The sequence below is a fragment of the Phocoena sinus genome, chromosome 3 (genome assembly GCF_008692025.1).
Source record: "Phocoena sinus isolate mPhoSin1 chromosome 3, mPhoSin1.pri, whole genome shotgun sequence".
NCBI lineage: Eukaryota > Metazoa > Chordata > Mammalia > Artiodactyla > Phocoenidae > Phocoena > Phocoena sinus.
The window spans coordinates 2068828-2086663 of NC_045765.1; the positions used below are offsets into that span (position 1 = coordinate 2068828).

Sequence of the window (17836 nt, forward strand, 5' to 3'; positions counted from 1 at the left end):
AAGATGAGGCAGCGGCGGCGGCCGCGGGCGTAGCGGGCCGGACCGAGCCCAACGACGCGGCTGGCGGGCACCGCGGGGTCCTCGCACGCCGCCTCCGCCAGCGCCCCGGCCACGTAGGGCCCGCGGGGCGGACACGCGGGGAGCCGGGCCACGCGCCGCCGCCCACGCGCGCCCTTCGGGGCCGCGACGCCCCTTTGTCCGGGGGGGCCGTTCATGCCGCCGCCCCCCGTGCGCTGCGGGCCGGGCCACGCCGAGCAGGTGAGCGCGCCGGGACCGTCCGCCGCTTCGTGTCCGGCGGGCCGGGCCTCCCCGCACGGCGCCGGGACGCGGGGACCCGGGGACGCGGGGCGGGGGCGGGCGGGGGGCTGGGGGCGGCGCGGCCGGAGTCATTGTTCTCCAACTTTGCGCGCTGGAGGGGGCCGGCGACGTGGAGTGCGCGCTCGGGCCCGCGCGCCCCCGCCGGCCGGCACTTCGGGAAAGTTTGCGGAGCCGGGCGGGGACGCGGGGGGCGCCGCGGGGCCGCCCAACTTCGCGGCGGGGCAGCGGCGCGGAGGCCGCGAGCGCCCCTTCCCCCGGGGGCCCGCCCGGCGGCGGAGTTTGGAGGGGAGCGAGTGAGGGAGAGGGAGCGTCCTTTTGTCTGCGGGGAAGGTGCGCCGCGCGCCTGCGGGCTCGGGCCGGGGGCCCCATCTGTTCCGCGCTCCGCGGGCACGGGCGGCAGCTTCGGGGCGAGCAGCGCGGTGGCAGCGGCTGCGCCCCGAGCTTCAAAGGGTTCCCGGGCTACGCCGCCCGCACCGGCTGCGGGGGGTGGGGTGGGGATTGGTTTCCCGGGCCTCCTCCCACCCCTCCCCCCCCAGAGGAAGACGTTTCTGCTTCTCTGCTCCCAGGGTGGCTTCACACGTTCTTCGAGTCCCCTTCGAGCCCCCAAAAGTTCTCGTGACACCCCAGAAGTATTTCAGCTCTCCTAGAGAAGCCTGTTTAGCCCCCCCAGATCTGCCTTAAAGTCGGTTTCAGCCACCCCACAAAAAAGTGCGGTTTCGTACTCTTCAAAAAAAAGTCAGTTTCACACGCTTTCCAAAAAAGAAAAAGCTTCGCGGGGGAGGGGGTGCGCTGGGGCATCCGTTTCACACCCGTCTCCAGTTGGCAAACAAAGCGGGGGTTTCTCCGCTTCTGAGGTCGGGTCTCCCTCGATCTCGGAACCCCCTTTCGCTCGCGACCCCCGCCCTCACCTGGGGCTCGGGGAAGAGAAGCTGGAGGGACTTCACTGTCTGACTGTGGGACGGAGACCCTGTCTTCCTCTCTCTTCTGGGTGTGGGATGGGGCCCGGCAGGTGGATCCCCCCCATGCTAGAATGGAGCCCCTAGGGACCATGCGGGGTGGGGGGAAACCCTGGTCTTGGGACACCCCCCCCCCCCCCAGGCAAGGGATGTTTTCAAAGTTGCTTAAGAATAATTCCCGGATACATCGTGACAATAAAACAATCTAGGGTGTTTTGGTTTTTATTTTCCAGAATTTGCTTATTTTTTATGGGGGGAGGAGGTTAAGTGTAGTGGGAAGCTTTGCGGGTAGGTCTCTGCGCGGGGCGTCCCCCCTATTTAGTTGTGGAGCAGGAAGGGGGTTTCGCCGTCTTGTGGATTTCTTTTGCTTTGAATTTGGGGGTGACCGGGCCTTCAACGTGCTCTGACAGCTGCTGGGGGGGGGGTGTCACCAAATTTCCCTTGGGGCGGGGCCGGGTCGCCCCTCCCCCTTCCTGGGGTGGGGCCAGTGGAAAGCCTGAGGGTGGGTGGAAATGGGAGAGGTGGCGGGGAGAGGGGCGGGTTCTGGCCAAGCTGGGAAGGGACCACTCCACCCCGCATCCAGTTTAAAATTTGCAACTTGATTCCTTGGTGGTCGCAGAGGGAGTTCAGGGAATGTACTCTGCGCTCCCCCCCCATTGTTCAAACTCCCTGAGGGCTCTGGGGAGGGGTCTCTAGGGGCCCCAGTCCCTGAATTCTGGCTGCCCCACCCCCATGTCTCAGAGTCTGGGAGGGACGCAGCCTTGGAAGACCCAGATCCAGAGCAGTTAGAGGGGCTCTTAAAGAGCTCTCTCCCATCTGCTCACCTCGGCCACTGTCACTCATAGCTCTTCTTTTCTCCACCCCTCACCTCTCCTTGCATCCGTTGCGGGCATCCTGCAGGGCTGTCTCTAGGCCTGAGGAGCCCACCCCCGGCCCCTGGCTCCCCGTTGCTGCTGGAGAATGAACCAGCCACAGAGGATGGCGCCCGTGGGCACAGACAAGGAGCTCAGTGATCTCCTAGACTTCAGCATGGTGAGCGGCCCTCTCCGTACTCCCCGTCGTCTCCCCCCTGCCCCCCGCATGCCCAGCTGTCCACACTCCTGCGCCCCCCGGACATTGGGAAAGAAGCTTGTGCCAAAAACACTGCCAGCATCTGGACCTCAAGCTCCTATGGGTTAAAGAGCCCCAGGTGGGGCTAGGGGAATTGGGGCGCCCTTGGATGGATGGGTTGACACCCCCGTGGCGGGGTGCAGCTTTGGGGCCCTTGTCGGCTTCCAGAGGCACCCGTCGTCACCCAGCTGTTTGCCCAGGCACAGAGTGGGTCCAACCCACCACTTTGCAGTTGGGGAAACTGAGGTCCAGAGCGAGGGAGGGACTGCCCATGGCCTTTAGCTTTTCTCTGGGGAGGCTCGGCTGTGAGGCCCCAGCTTGGCTCTGGGCATGCAGTGACCTTGCCTTGGGACCTGTAAAACTGTGTGATCGGGGTTATTCATGCTCTCGTGGGTGCCAAAGATGGTGGGTGCCCAAGATGGTGGGTGCCCATAGTCTAGGTGTTCTCTGTGGAGACCTTCTGTAAATGAGGAGAGGTCACAGGCAGTGGACGTGTGATTCCTCAGTTTATTGACGCGAGAGCCAGTGCCGTGGGTCTACGGGGTGGGGGGGGGCAGGGGGATGTCCTCACACTTCCCAGGCGGTGTGCTCCATTTGACACAGCCCGTTCCCCAGCCAGGCCGATGGAGGTTCAGAGAGGGTACTGCCTTCCAGAGGTCACACAGCTCAGACGGGCCCAGGGAGGCTGGGAGCTGGACCGTCCCTTGGAGGGCTGGGGGCCTTGGTTTGCCTGTCTGTGCAGTGGGCCACCTGTGTCGGGGGGAGGGGGGGTGGTCTGCGTTTCCTCACAAACCCAGGAGCTGTGTGTGGACTCCTGAAATCCTGCCCCCACCCCTCCCCCAGTGAGCACTATTTTGGTTTGAAATGGGTTCAGGGAGGATGCTTTCGGTCTGAATTTAATTCTCTGCCGGTATGAGGCTCAGGCCACTGAGGTCTGTCGAAACAAAAGTCCCCAAACTGAAACGACATCATCCGCCCTGCGGAAAAACACAGCCCACGGGACGGAGCGGCCGCGGCTCCGGAAGGGCCATGCCGGTATTTTTAAGCCCCGTTTTATTTTTGCGTCCCAGCTGAGGAATCAGGGGTGCTGCTCAGTTGTTTTTTTGTTAAACTGACAAGTCACAGACCACTGGGCCAGAACAGACCGGCTTGGGGGTCAGGGGAGGGGGTGGCACAGGTTCTGATCCTGCCCCCCCCCACACCCACAGCCTCAACCACTTGCCCACCACCCCCTGCTGTCCAGGGGGTCCAAACGCCCCTGCCCCCCAGCTCAGACCCATTTCACAGATGAGGAAGGCGAAGCTGAGCGTGCAAGGTGCCCAGCGTGTGTCCTCTGGGTAAACCCAGCCCTGAGCTTCGCCTGCTAGGCTGGTGGCTCCAAGGGGGTGTGGGCCTCAGGTGGTCCCTGGGTCTGACGACAGCCTTGAAGGGCGAGGGGCCGGGGGAGGGTGCTGTGGGCTTGCCTGGTGGCCCGACCGTGCTCCACTGAGCTTTGCGCGTGCAGAGGCCCTTACGTGCCCACGATGCCCACGTGCGTTTGGGTTTCATAACAGCCCACACGGTGCGAACCCTGCGTCCGTTTCACAGAAGGGAATACTGAGGCTCCAAGAGGGGTGTGGGGGCCTGGCTGGGCTGATCACAGACCTTCAGTGCCCGCAGGACACAGACCAGTTCCCTCCACCCACCCCACCCCACCCCGCGGCAAGTGCCACGTCAGCGGCCCTTGGCACCCTGGAGGGCGAAACAGAAACAGAATTGAGCACCGCCCCCCTCAGGCTCCTGATCCCCAGGCCTGCCCCTCCCCCAGCGCAAGCCTCAGTGTCCCCAGCAGGAAAGGGGCCCGCCTTGAGGCCAAGGCCCTGGGTGCGGTGAGCACAGCCCTGCCCCGGAGGGGACTACAGACCCCGTGAGAACCTGAGTCCTGGGTGTGCCTGGGTGCACACCTGCCCCGAGTCTGCACTCGCCCTGCCAGCTCAGCCTGTGGCCTCAGTTTCCCCTTCTGGAGAACAGGGTGTGGGGGCAGGACCCCCTTTCCTGGGTCACTCCCAGGGCTTGTGTTGCTGCCCCGAGTCATGCCCACAGAACGCACACCCCCATGTCCTGCTTGTCAGCCGCTCCCCACAGAGCCTTAATGCTGATTGTGGCCACTCAAAATTGCTTGGTCCCCAAAAGAACCTCTGAAACTCAGACCGTTGGGGCAGGGCAGGGTCACGGTTTGTTTCTTCTGCAGCACGAGGGTTTGTTGATGTTGGGTTTTCCCAGTTAGTGCTGCTAAGCTGTTTAATCTTGAGGGACTTAACACGGGGTTTGGGTGAGCGAGTTGGGGGGGGGGTCGTGGCGATGCACTCACGCTCGGTGCCCGCCCACCCCGGAGAACCGCCCTGTTGTTGGCCGGGAAGGGTGCAGCTCTGAGCCCGGAGCCCGGCTCGTGGGGGCCTCCCCGCTCACCATCCCGGTGGTGGGGCCTGGCTGTCCTCCCTGCACTCCCACCGCTCGGGGTCCGGGGCTCGTGGGGAGGTGGATGCCGGGCTCCTAGGGTGAAGGTCGGGGTCCGCGGCTGGGACACGGGTGGGACAAGCGATCCATCTGGGAGTGTAAATGATCTCATTTTTTATAACGCCGAAACTTGAAGAAAACTTTGTATCACTTTTAAGCGGATACACTGTATCAAATGCCTTCATGTTATTTCATCCCCGGTAAAACAAATACAGAGGTAAACAGGGGAGTTCTCCCTGCTCTGCAGGGGCACCGGGGAGCCTCTTCCTGCCAGGGCCCTCGGGGCGCCTCGGGCCTCCTGGGGGACAGGACCCCGGCAGAGCTGTGACCCTGGCTGTGCACCCCCCACTCACCCCCCCTTTCTCCCCGCAGATGTTCCCCCTGCCGGTGGCCAATGGGAAGAGCCGGCCCACCTCCCTGGCCGGGGCCCAGTTCGGAAGCTCAGGTAGGACCCCGCTGGCTGCCTGGGGGCTTCTTGTTTGCTTGAGGAGGTCACCGCGTGTGAAGGGTGGGCCCGTGGAGGGTGAGGGGGGGCAACCGCGGGGTGGGGCTGCCTGCCGATCGCAGCCTTGTGGACTAGGCACTAAGGGGAGAGGTGTTTGGGGGCAGCGCTCAGGCCCGCCAGGTGGAGTGGGGGTGAGGGGCCCGGGGCGGAGGTCCAGGCGCCCATGTGGGCGTGCGGTGGGGGGATGGTGAGCCTAAGGGAACCCCAGGAAGCGGCTGCCGCTGTGGTTGTGTGACTTGCCTTGGGGCTAAGGGAGGGAGCCCCGTGGTCAGCACGGTGTCACCGTCCACCCTGCCCCGAGAGCCTGGCCCCTGGTCCGGGTGTGGGGGACTCTCTGTGACTCACGAGGGCCTGGGTGAGCTGGGCACTTGAGCCTCCAGGGTCTCCTTGGCCCCAGTGGGGTTCTGGGTGTCCAGTCCATCCCCAGGGAGGGAACCTGAGGCCCAGGAGGGGTGTGATATGGAACCCCAGCTTTCTCCAAATCCTGCTTTGCCCCTCGCTGTTTTCATTCAAGTATGTATTAGGTGCTGATCGTTGACGAGACCTGGCACTAGCGTGATCACCTGGCCTGGTTTGTTCGAGGTCTGGGGGGGGGTGTTCCTGGGATCTGGGACTTTGAACGTTCCAACTGGGGTCATCCCAGGCACACCTGGATGAGCTGGTCACCCTGCCTGGTACTGAGTACAGAGGACATGGCCCAGGGAGGACAGGTGGCATGGCCTCAAGGAGCATAGAGCAGGGGTCAGGCTGCAGAGTGGTGGGGAGGACAGTAGGGGCTGTCTCCACAGAGATGTTTGGATGTTTGAGCAGAGGCTTGGGGGCGCAAAGGCCCTGGGGCAGCACCATGCCTGGCGAGTTGGAGGAACAGTGAGGAGGCCTGTGTGGATGGAGCAGAGTGAGGGAGGGGGAGAGGGAGGAGGGGTGAGGAGAGGAGGGAGGGGAGGGCAGGCTGTGCAGGGCCTTGTGAACTCGGGCTTTTGAGAGGAGCCACGTGCATGGGGAGGAGCGCACTCTGGCTGTCGGGAGGATATGGGGGACCCCTTGGGCAGGCCAGAGCTCTGCACGGACTTCAGTATCTTTCTGGGGTCTTGGGATGGGGACCGTGTCCCCCCACGTCTCTGGGGTCCAAGATGGAAGGGTCTGTCTTCTCCAGATTCTATCAGGGTGTCTGGTGAGCTCTGGCTGGAGGAGGAGGGGGTTTCAAGGGTGCTTTGTACTCCCCCCACCCTCCCTGCAAAAGGAGGGACATCGTGCTGCTGACCCCACTGCCCCACGCTGGCCTTCCTGTCCGCCTGAGGAAGTGGCCTCAGGGCTGGCCAGAGTCCTCCCTGAAGTGTGGAAATCCCCACAGGCCACCCTGCCTCCCCATTCCCAAAACAGCCCTGGGGAGCAGGGGGTGCTGCTGCTCCCCTGCCTCAGGCAGAGGGTCAGGCCCCGGCAGGCTTCGCGGAGGTGGTGGCACAGTCCCTCCCTCATCTTCCCCCAGGTCCTCCCCCTGCTCTCTCCTGTTGCCCAGTGTCCACTTGGGACCAGTAGCCCCCAAGGAAGGGGCCCCTCCAGGACACCCCATGCCTGGCCCAGCCTGAGTGGGACCCCTGTGAATTTTGCAGGTTGATTTTGTGTGGTTTCTGCAGCCGCAGCCTGCTCAAGGGCCCTGCCCTGGCCGCTTCAGGTGGGGAGGGTCCAGCCTTGTCCCGCTGCACATCGGGCTGAGTTTTCTTCTTCCCCACGAGGGTTGTGGTGTGGTTGGTCCAGCCCAGGAGGTCTCCAGTTCTGGACACACAGCTGGGGACCCCTTTCCCCAATTCATTTGAGCAGTTAGTGCTGTCTGGGGTGGGGGAGGGGGCACAGGACCGGGAGCCCTAAGACCTGAGCTTAGAGGTTCCCTCCTTGCTGCCACTTCAGGCACAAGGCAGGCCGTGTCACCTGACACAGGTGGTGTGACTGCAAGCCTCAGTTTCCTAGTCTGTAAAATGGGAGTCTCCCCATCGGCAGAGGGTTCAGCGAGTCCTTGGGCGTGAAAGTGCCTTATAAACTGAGGCGTGGGGCCCATCTCGTTGTCTGCCTTGAGGGGGTGCAGGGGTTCGCAGCTCCAGACCCGGGAGCCACAGGAACTGAGACTGGTCCCTTTGGGGGGCTCTCCCAGCTCTGAGCTCATTTCCCTACTCCCTCATTGGTGGAGCTGGAGACTCCAGGGGAAGGTGGGGGTGGGTGGAAAGGTTGGTGGTCCAACAGCGGGATAGGGCTTGGGGAAGTCACCCCCTTTCTGAGCCTCAGCTTTTTTCATCTGTAAGATGGGTCACCGCCCTGCAGACGGGCAGTGTCGCTTTAAGGGGACAGGAGTTTCTGAATGATAGTAGGTCACGCCAGCCACATTCTCCCTTTCACCCTCCTTGCACGTCTTGGCCTAGTGTCTCTCTACTTAGAATTCCTTTGAGTCAACTTGCTTCTTTTAGATTCACTTCGAAAGGGCACTTCATGTTAGGAGAGGAGCAACCCAGGCCAGCGGGGTCGGGTCTCTGAGGAGGGTCTCCGAAGGTTTTGGGAAGAGGAGCTGAGCATGTGGGGTGTGCGGGCTGCTTGTGCCGTCCCTGTTGAAAGACTCTGTCAGGGAGGCGCCGAGGCCAGAGGATTTCTCCTCGTCATCTAGAGCAGAAGACTGCAGAACGGGGATGATTTTTCCACTCCCTCCTTTTTGGGAAACCCCAAGGCACAGATCTCTCAGTGGCAGCACGTCCTCTGCCACAACCTACAGGGTCCGAGGCCCCACGAGATATGGGGAAACACCTGCTGACACCGGAGGAGACGACGTCTTCCCTGTTTTCCTGTCTCGCAGCTTTCCTGGTCTGTGTGACTCTAAAGGTAATGTGCCCTTGGGTACAAACCTAACAGGTAGGCAAGGCGGCATCTACCCTGGCTCAGCACAGCTGTGCGGTTATGGCCTCAGAGTAAGTTCCCGGTTAGAACTGCCAGCCGTGGACTTGCGTCCACAGTAAGAATGTCCCTCTGGTGTCCCAGTGCCGGCTGTTTCCACCCTCCTCCAAATGTGCCATTTCAATGGGCATTTACACGTTAATCATGGGCAATTATCTTTCCAAAAGCAGATTGGCCAGATGAGTTATTTTTTGATGAATTTCTGATCACTACCCCCTTTTTTCCTTGGATTTAGTGAACTTTTTATTTTGAAATAGTGATGTATTCACAGGAAGTTGCAAAGAAATGTGCAGGGCGGCCCCACACGCCCCTCCTCAGCCTCCCCAGCTGTCAATCCTGCAAGTTCCTCACATGACACCAAATCGGGAGGCTGACCTTGGTACGATCTACAAGAGTTTATTTGGATATCGTAGTTTATTCACAAGATCTGCGTGCACAAGTTTGTGTGCTCGTAGTTCTGCTTGGTTTTATCCCGTGTGTAGTGCCGTGAAGCCACCACCATGGTCTGTTCAGAATTGTTCTGTCGCCTCATGACCTCCCACCTGCTGTCACCCACCACCCCTCACCCTGACGACCCCTGATTTATTCTTTTCCATCTTCCCAACTTTGTTGTGTCGAGAATGTTACATACGTGGAACCGTACAGCATGGAACCTTCTGAGATTGGCTTTTTCTACTGAGCACAGTTCCTTGGAAATCCCTTCAAGTTGTTGGCTGGATCAACAGCTTGTTCCTTTTTATTGCTACCTGGTGAACTTTTTAAAACAACAGCAACAGTAACACTTAACAACAACAACTTAAGTCAACGTTTGTTGAGCACTGTATGCCAGGCACTGAGCCTGGATAGTTTATTCTGAGTCCTCACTCCTCACAGGTTGATGAAATAAGGGCGATTGTCATCCCCATTTTACTTACCATGAAGCTGAAATTCAGAGTTTATTAACCATCTCAGCTAGCCACCCAGTGTTGTTTCCCTGTAGTGTCTTGTACTGCTGCACTGTGCTGCACTTACTGATTTGTAAGAGCTTTTTATAGAGGAAGGATGTTAGTCTTTTGTGATTTGCAGCCTTTTCCCTAAGTTTTCATTTATAACCGTTGTTGATGATGGAGACTTTTAATTTGCCTCAGTACTTTACAGGTTTCAGTTTTAACGTTGTCAAGTCTTCTATGTTGTTCTAGCTTTGGTGCCATTTCTGCAAAATCCTTGAGAATTAGATGACACAGTCCATTCTGCATTGCAGATGTGACAGTCATGAATGTGCCTGTACCTCATTCCATCAAGTTGAGGAATATACGGGAAAAGATGCTGGAGGGCAGAAAAGCATGCCTTTGCAGTTCTTGGCAGAGCAAAAAAGTGAAAAATAAGTGGGAGGTAGAGAACCTCAACAGTGAAGTGATCAAGGTTGAGCTTATGCAGCAGTTCCTGGCCAAGGGCACACATCCAGCTCACCCGTGGGACTGCTCAGAACACACATCCCCGGGCCCTGGACCCAGAGACACTGATAAAAAGCCTGGGATGGGGCCTGTAAGAGCTTCCAGGCAATTCTGAGGGGCACCTCCAGTTAGAAGCACTTACCTTTAAAGGCCATGCCTTGTAAAAGAGAACATACCGTTCTTATAAAAATTGGTCACATACTGTGCACAAAAAAAACCTGTAACAAAAAAAGTGACCGGGAAAAAAAAAAAGTGACCAAAATATAAACCATATTCTTTGAGAACAATGTGGTAAAACTGGAAGTGAAAGACCAAAAAGCGTAGAAATAAGTAAAAAGCTTAATGACTTGGAAATAACAAAATTCCTTTTTGTTTACCTCTTGGGTTAAAGAGGAAATTAAAACAGGCTAGACGGAAATCAGCAATAATCTAAACACACCGAAGCTACAAGGTGCAGCTAAAGCTGTATTTAGGGAAGAATCATAGCCTTTGACAGTCTTCAGATACAATGAAAAGAAATGGAGTAAGCATTTAATTTAGGAAGTTCTAGGACAACAGAATAAACTCAAGAAAACCTTTCTTGGTGGTTCGAAATGCCTTAAAGCATTTCCTAAATTGCCATTTACCCATGAATTTTTGTCTCATCTTTTTACCTTCCTGTTACTTTAGTACTACCCGGTGTCAGTTACTGTAGCTTTTTAGAATTATTACTAAATTTTTCTTTTTTCTTTTTCTTTTCTTTTACTTATTTGGCTGTGCGGGGTCTTTTTTTTTTTTTTTTTTTTTTTGGCACTTATTTATTTATTTATTTATTTATTTATTTATTTATGGCTGTGTTGGGTCTTCGTTTCTGTGCGAGGGCTTTCTCTAGGTGCGGCAAGCAGGGGCCACTCTTCATCGCGGTACGCAGGCCTCTAACTATCGTGGCCTCTCGTTGCGAAGCGCAGGCTCCAGATGAGCAGGCTCAGTAGTTGTGGCTCACGGGCCCAGTTGCTCCGCGGCATGTGGGATCCTCCCAGCCCAGGGCTCGAACCCGTGTCCCCTGCATTAGCAGGCAGACTCTCAACCACTGCGCCACCAGGGAAGCCCTGTGCGGGGTCTTAGTTGCAGCGTGTGGGATCTTCGTTGCCACATGTGGGATCTTTAGTTGTGGCGTGCGGGATCTTCAGTTGTGGCATGTGGGGTCTTTAGTTGCAGCATGCAGAATCTTTATTTGTGGCATGTGGGGTCTTTAGTTGTGGCATGTGGGATATATAGTCCCCTCGCCAGGGATCAAACCCCAGGCCCCCTGAATTGGGAGTGTGGAGTCTTAGCCACTGGACCACCAGGGAAGTCCCCTAGTTACTTTAGCTTTGTGGTGTTTTTATAGTCTGCAATTGTTGTTTTTCAGGGTCCCCCACCCCCACCCCATATTCAGACATGCTGATTCTTTTTCATGATCTTTAGAAACCGTTATGTCTCCTCCCACATCCCTCCAAAACAAACCTACCTGTTGGGATTTTGATGTTATGTTAAATTCATAGGTAAATTTCGGAAGAACTGTTTGTGTTTATAGTACTGCATTTTCATATTTTAAGAACTTGGTGTCTTCTTCCTTAAGTTTTGACCCTTGATATTAAGTTTTTAAGGTAAACTTTGAAAATGAAAGCATAAGGCACTTAGCCATTTTATAGTTTTCTTTCTTAATTTGCTCACATACTTCTGCAGTGAGGGTTGTTTCTAGGTGTTTTAGGATTTTCCATGCTGTGGTTTGGGGATCTTTTTTACCGTATTTTCTACCTGGTTGCTTCCTGACATCCCCTAATTATTTGCATTCTTCCCTTGGCTTGGTTTTCCAGGTAAATCATCCTCAGGCCTCTTCCATCCTGGTGCGGAGGCCACGTGCCTTTTCACATCAGCAAGTGTTCGTAGAACCACATTGGGTGTGTGCTGTTTGGCTTCTTGTCAGCAGGACCGGGCCTGATCCTGGCTGTTGATTCAAGATAGATCTCTCTGACTGTCTGTGTTTATCATGTTCAGGGCGTTTCCTTCTGGTCCTATGTGACCATCCACGCAAGTGATTGGCATCACTGTGGTGTGTTGGGTACCTTAGGACAGCCCCTGGTTTCCTCCTTCCTCACGTCCTGACGCTGTCCATTAATGGTTTTTCTCACCCAGATATTCCCTGAATTTTGGGTTTGGTCCATATCCTTGATTAGCTGCCAGACCAGATCTGCCAGCATCCGTTTTGCATTTTGCCTGCGTTCCCATGTCGTGTGGCACTGAGGCTTCTTGTGGCTCCCTGCCATGTTTCTGCACCAGTGTCTCTGGAACAGTCTCCAGCAAGTGGGGCCCCCCATTCTCTGGGCACTGGGGAGCAGACTGCCACCCTGTTTGCATGTGACACTTTCCCCAACTGCTTCATTTCTGCTGCGGCGATTGGCCTGTTGCGATTTTGTCCACTCATCTTGTAAATTCTAGCATTTTGTTAGGGGGGAAAAAAATCATCCGTTTCAGGCACATTTAAAAATGATTCATATTGCATTCTTTAATAATACAGGAATCTGGGCTTCCCTGGTGGCGCAGTGGTTGAGAGTCTGCCTGCCGAGGCAGGGGACACGGGTTCGTTCCCCGGTCCGGGAAGATCCCACATGCTGCGGAGCGGCTAGGCCCGTGAGCCACGGCCGCTGAGCCTGTGTGTCCGGAGCCTATGAATCCATGTCTCAGTCCTGAATCTACTTATTCTTTTTGTTCCCTTGTCCTGGACCCAGCTGTCTCGTGTCTGTATTGATTTTTTCCCAAGGAATCTGCTTCATTGACGAATCGATCTTTATCAATTAGCTGCTTTTCTTTTCACTGCTTCTATTTAATTTAGTTAATTTATCCTTTTTTTTTTTTTGCCATGCCATGTGGCTTGTGGTATCCTAGTTCTCCAACCAGGGATCGAACCCGGGCCCTGGCAGTGAAAGAGTGGAGTCCTAACCACTGGACCGCCAGGGAATCCCCCACTACTTCTGTTTTAGTTCCTCCCGTTTTTTTGGTTTTCTTTTTTCTCTTGACTTTTGAATAGAAGGCCCGTTTGTTTATCGCTGTTCTCTTGCCCAGTAATCGTGTTGAGGGTTATAGATTTCCCTCCGAGGACCACTTTGGCCATATCCTGTTGGTTTCAATAATGCGTATTTTCGTTATTTTTTTTTTATAGATTCTTGGTATTTTTTTTTTTTTTGTGGTACGCGGGCCTCTCACTGCTGTGGCCTCTCCCGTTGCGGAGCACAGGCTCCGGACGTGCAGGCTCAGCAGCTGTGGCTCACGGGCCCAGCTGCTCCGCGGCATGTGGGATCTTCCCAGACCGGGGCACGAACCCGTGTCCCCTGCATCGGCAGGCGGACTCTCAACCACTGCGCCACCGGGGAAGCCCTTGGTAATAATTTTTAAAGCACATTTCTCTTTGAGTCAGGTTCTTCAGAGATTTCCAGTTTCCAGGTTGGCCGTGGAGTGTTTATTCCTCGATTGGCTAATTTCTAGGTCACCGACGCAAAAGTCAACGTGGCTTGGGCTGTGCTGCTGTTGGTGAGATGCAGGGCGTTCCTACTCTCCTGTAACGGGGGCCATGTCTGTCCTATTCCTGAGGGCTTGAGGGATACTTTTTTTTTTTTTTTTTTTTTTTTTGCGGTATGCGGGCCTCTCACAGTTGTGGCCTCTCCCGTTGCGGAGCACTGGCTCCGGACACGCAGGCTCAGCGGCCATGGCTCACGGGCCCAGCCGCTCCACGGCATGTGGGATCTTCCCAGACCGGGGCATGAACCTGTGTCCCCTGCATCGGCAGGCGGACTCTCAACCACAGCGCCACCAGGGAAGCCCTTGAGGGATACTTTGACATGGAGCTGTGAGGTCGTCTTCTCCTGCCCATCACGTTTAGACTTCTAATTTGTTCAGTGTCAAGGCCCCAGGGCGGTGGGATGTTCTCTGTGGGTCCAGCCCACTGTTGACAAAAACCCACCCTCTATTCCACGTGAGAGCTTGCACCTTGAATTCAGCCTTTTCTGTGCATGTGACGGCCCCTCATTTTCACTTGTGTTGCTTGGTATATCTGTGTGCATCGGATTGTCTTCCTGAGTCACTCGTTCCAGACCTGTTTTCTGTAGGTGCTGTGTTCTCAGCTTTCAAAACAATTGAGTCTGCATCTGTCTTATACCTTCCATGCTCTTACTTTAGGTTTTCCCGTCTTTATACTTTTTCCTTGCAGTCGTGCCTGGTGTCTTTTCTTGGGTTGGGTTTGGAAGGCTGTGCTGCTGGTGGTTCTAATGGTTTTAGGGAATGTGCTGAAGCCTCCCAAGTCTGGCTCCTTCCGCCTCAGAAGTGAAGTGTCCCATCTTGTCCTGCAGGAAAGCGTTCTTCCCCAACCCTCCTGTTTTGGTATAAATACGTTGCCACTCTTTAGAAATGTTGTTTCTCTTTGTTCGCAATGTTTGTGTCCGGCTGAGAAACACGTGTCCTTACTGTGTTCATTCTGCCACTTACAAGGCTTCAGTCTCCTCATCTAGGAAGTGAGGTTGATGGCGGCCACTTAAGGGTTCAGTGGGATAAACCACAGGAAGTGCCTGAAGCAGCACGACACCAGCGGGCTCTGGTGCCCGTTCTTGGGATGGCGTCGAAATTCCACTTAGTTTAACTTAACGTGTGGCCCAGATGTGCTCAGCATCCCTGCACCATTGCGTCCTCCAGACTCGCAGGGTCTGTGCTGGGACTCCCCTCCCTTGGGGTTGTTCTCCAGGGAGGGGTGCGGCTCTGGATGTGCACCTGGCTCCTGCCTCTTGTGAGGGGCAGTGGGTTGGGGGTGGAATTCCTGGGCCCTCGCCTTCCTTCCCTCAGCTCCAGCCCCACGGGTTGTGCGCGCGCGGGTTTTTCTCTAACTCGAGGTTTGGGTGTTTCCTGTTCCTCCTGGGATGCCGGGATGCCGGCTCCAGTGTCTGGGCTCGTGTTAGGCCCTCGTGTCTGTTGTCTCAGAATCCCCCCTTCCCTGGTGTTTGGGGGCGTCTCCAGAACCCACCCTTCTGTTCGATCACCTCTTCTGCATTGTCACTTCTGCCTCGCCGCCTCTGACGCTGCTTTTTTTTGCAGTACGCAGGCCTCTCACTGCCGCGGCCTCTCCCGTTGCGGAGCGCAGGCTCAGCGGCCATGGCTCACGGGCCCAGCCGCTCCGCGGCATGTGGGATCCTCCCGGACCAGGGCACGAACCTGCGTCCCCTGCATCGGCAGGCAGACTCTCAACCACTGCGCCACCAGGGAAGCCCCTGACGCTGCTTTTAAAATCTCTTGTGAATTGGCAGCAGAAACTTCTTAGTTTTTCCTGCTTTGGCTCTTACTCTCTCCCTGAAGCCTTATCTTCCTTCTATTCTATGGCACCCACAAGCTCTGCAGTTGCCTTGAGGGCGCATGGTGGTGGTCTTAGATATGCTTCTGGGATAAATCCTAAATCTGTGAATGTCCATCTTCTGTGTTCCGCGCTTGTTTCCCCCCGGGCCTGTTTCTTGCAGGGAGGTCCCAGCTGGGATTCTGAGCTCATACTTGGCTGAGCGGTGGGGTGGGCGAGATCCTCCCAACCTCGCCGTTGGACAGAGGGGTTCCCCTTGAGACTGAAGCAGGATGGGGTCTTTCTGCTGTTGCTTTAGTCACGAATCTGAAATTCACAGGAGGGAGGGGGCAGGGCAGTTTCTGCAGCTGGGGGACCCCATTCCTCTGAATTACCACGCATATGTGGGCCCCCCACCTGAGGACCAGCTCTGCCCATTGGGGAAGCCTCTGGGGTTGGGGCTTGCTGCTCCGGGGGTTCAGGAGAGGTTGGGTTGGAGCCAAGCCCTGGTTTGGGGGACCATCTGCTCTTGGAAATGGTGGGCTGTGCCCTCCACTCACTTCCTCTCCAGCCTCAGATCCGCTTGCTTGGGCGCAGCTCCAGGTCCCCTGTCTCCCCACCCCCACTTTCAGGGGCAGGAACGGCAAGGGCTGTGAGCCGCTCCGGCACTTTTCCTCCAGCCACTTGGAACCTGCTCCCTCTGGCAGGAGCTCCCTGGCGCCCTGGAATTCCTAGCAACTTTTGAAACTCTGAAGGCCAGAGACAAGCATAGCTGCTTGTGAACACGGAGGGGCGAATGAAAAAGGGGGCGCATATAAGCCATGAGAGGGTCTGGGGCATGTCGTGCATCTCCCCGCAGCTTTCCTTCAAGTCTGAAGTGATGTAAGAGTTCAGAAGTTGCCCCAAACATCACAGGAAGAGAGGTGAGGACCCCACTGGCCGGTGCAGGGAGGCCCTGGCCCACTTGAGGAAGGACTTTCTCCTGACTCACACCTGTGTTGGGCTTGCCCCTCATGAGACCCCAGGTGCTGCTGAACAGGCCACCATCCCGTTTCTCGGAGATTTTAATTCTAAGGGGGAAAAGCCAGAGGGAGAGCTGACAGCCTTGGGGAGCTGATAGCGGCAGGAAGGAAACACTAACGTGAGGACCGGCGGACGGCTGCTCTCAGGTGCTGTTAATTTTTTCTCAGATGTGATCATGGTGCATGGTGGTTATTTTTATTGCTGTTGCTACTTTAGTCTTTACTTGGAGGGGCCACACGTCCAGCACAGCAGCCGCTTAGCCACACAGGGTCATCTACTCGTGCGTTAATTAACATCCCGTCGATGGGAGAGCTCTTTCCGCCAGTCCCGTAGTAGCTGCCTGTGACTGCAGGAGGATGGCACCGCCGGAGGACATTGTGATGGGTTAGATAATTATCAGAGCAGTGAAGAGGCCAAAAACATATTTGTCGAGGTTGTTTGGGGGCCAGCCCTGTTCAGGCAATGCTGGGGACAGGGGGCCAGCAAGGCAACCTCCCTGACGGGCGATGAAGGTGTGGGGACCACTGGGGCAGAGCTTGGGTCGGAGTTGGGGATCTGCTCACTTGTTGGGCAGGGAAGAGTGAGCTGGGGTCGAAGGGCGGTCAGGGAGGGGTCTAGTCTTTACCCTGAGAGCAGTGGGGAGCCATGGGAGAGTCTAGAGGGAGGGAGGAGAGGCAGGTTTTGCTTCCAGAAGCTCCATCAGGCTGCTTGGGGTGGAGTGTGGGCAGGGAACCTGGGGTGGGGGGGACACTGCTGTACGGATGGGGCTTGACCCAGGGGACACAGGGCCGAGCCAGGCTCTGATCCGAGACCACGGGTGGGGGGCAGTGGAGTGAGGGAAGGGGAGAGGACGGCTCCTGGGATTTAGCCCGGGCACCCAGGTGGGGGGGTGCTGACAGAGCTGGGGCTGCAGCACGAAGCCCCTGACGACCATGGCTACGCGACAGGGTTGTGGTGGGGACGGTGCAGGGCCATGCCTAGGCCCTGTGACCATGTCTTCTCCACACTCGAGGTGCTGAAGTCTGGTAGTCTGGCTACTTCATACGGAGGGACTGGCTCCCGGAATCTTCTCCGTGCCTGGGTCAGCACACCTTCCCTGTGAAGGGCCAGACAGCTTTTATCGCAAGTGATCTCTGCGTTGTAACCAACACCGCTGTATACAGGGAACAAACGTCTGTGGCCATGCGCCAATAAAACTTTACTGACAAAAGTAGGCAAGGGCCAGACTTGGTCCAGTCACAGTTGGCACACCTGCCCAGGAGGAATCAGCCGGGACGGAGGCCCCTCAGAGGGGCCTGCCCCCCCATGTCATCCAGCCAAGGGGGTGTCCGGCTGGAGCCCAGACTGGGCGCGTCCAGCTGTGCCACACCGGTCATCCTGGCGGCAGCCCTCACGGTGGGCCGTTCTGTCACCCAGGCTGACTCGGATCAGATCTGAAACTCCCAGGGGGGGGTGGTGCCCTTGGGCACACTCAGCCCTCTGCTTGTCCATCTCCCACCTCTTCCTGGGGTCAGGGCTGGGTCTGAGCAGAGAGATGACCTTTCCAGGGGCTGCCCTGCCACCGCTTCACCTCCAGCACTTCAAGAAAAAAAATTATGTTGCGACAGCAACGTCTCATTCTATTAGTACATTTTAATTAGAACGTGAATAAGAGATGTTATGAATATTCATGATTGGGTTATTTAAAATGCATAATTAACCAGTTGGGGGTTAATAACTATTAATGGTA

General features: G+C 56.5%; 1 protein-coding gene across 16 annotated transcripts in view; it reads left to right on the plus strand.

Annotated features, from left to right (window-relative positions):
- TCF3 (transcription factor 3) overlaps positions 1 to 17836 on the plus strand; it is a 36699-nt gene continuing 18863 nt past the window's right edge. For 5 of the 16 annotated variants that reach the window (XM_032625698.1, XM_032625707.1, XM_032625695.1 and 2 more), the window contains exons 1-3: positions 3 to 258; positions 2175 to 2306; positions 5253 to 5325. In XM_032625698.1, coding sequence (XP_032481589.1) covers positions 2235 to 2306; positions 5253 to 5325 — 145 coding nt within the window. In that variant the 5' untranslated portion in view covers positions 3 to 258; positions 2175 to 2234. Of the gene's footprint in view, positions 259 to 2174; positions 2307 to 5252; positions 5326 to 17836 lie in introns of all 16 variants that reach the window. The other 11 variants (XM_032625704.1, XM_032625703.1, XM_032625705.1 and 8 more) reach the window with 5 other exon arrangements.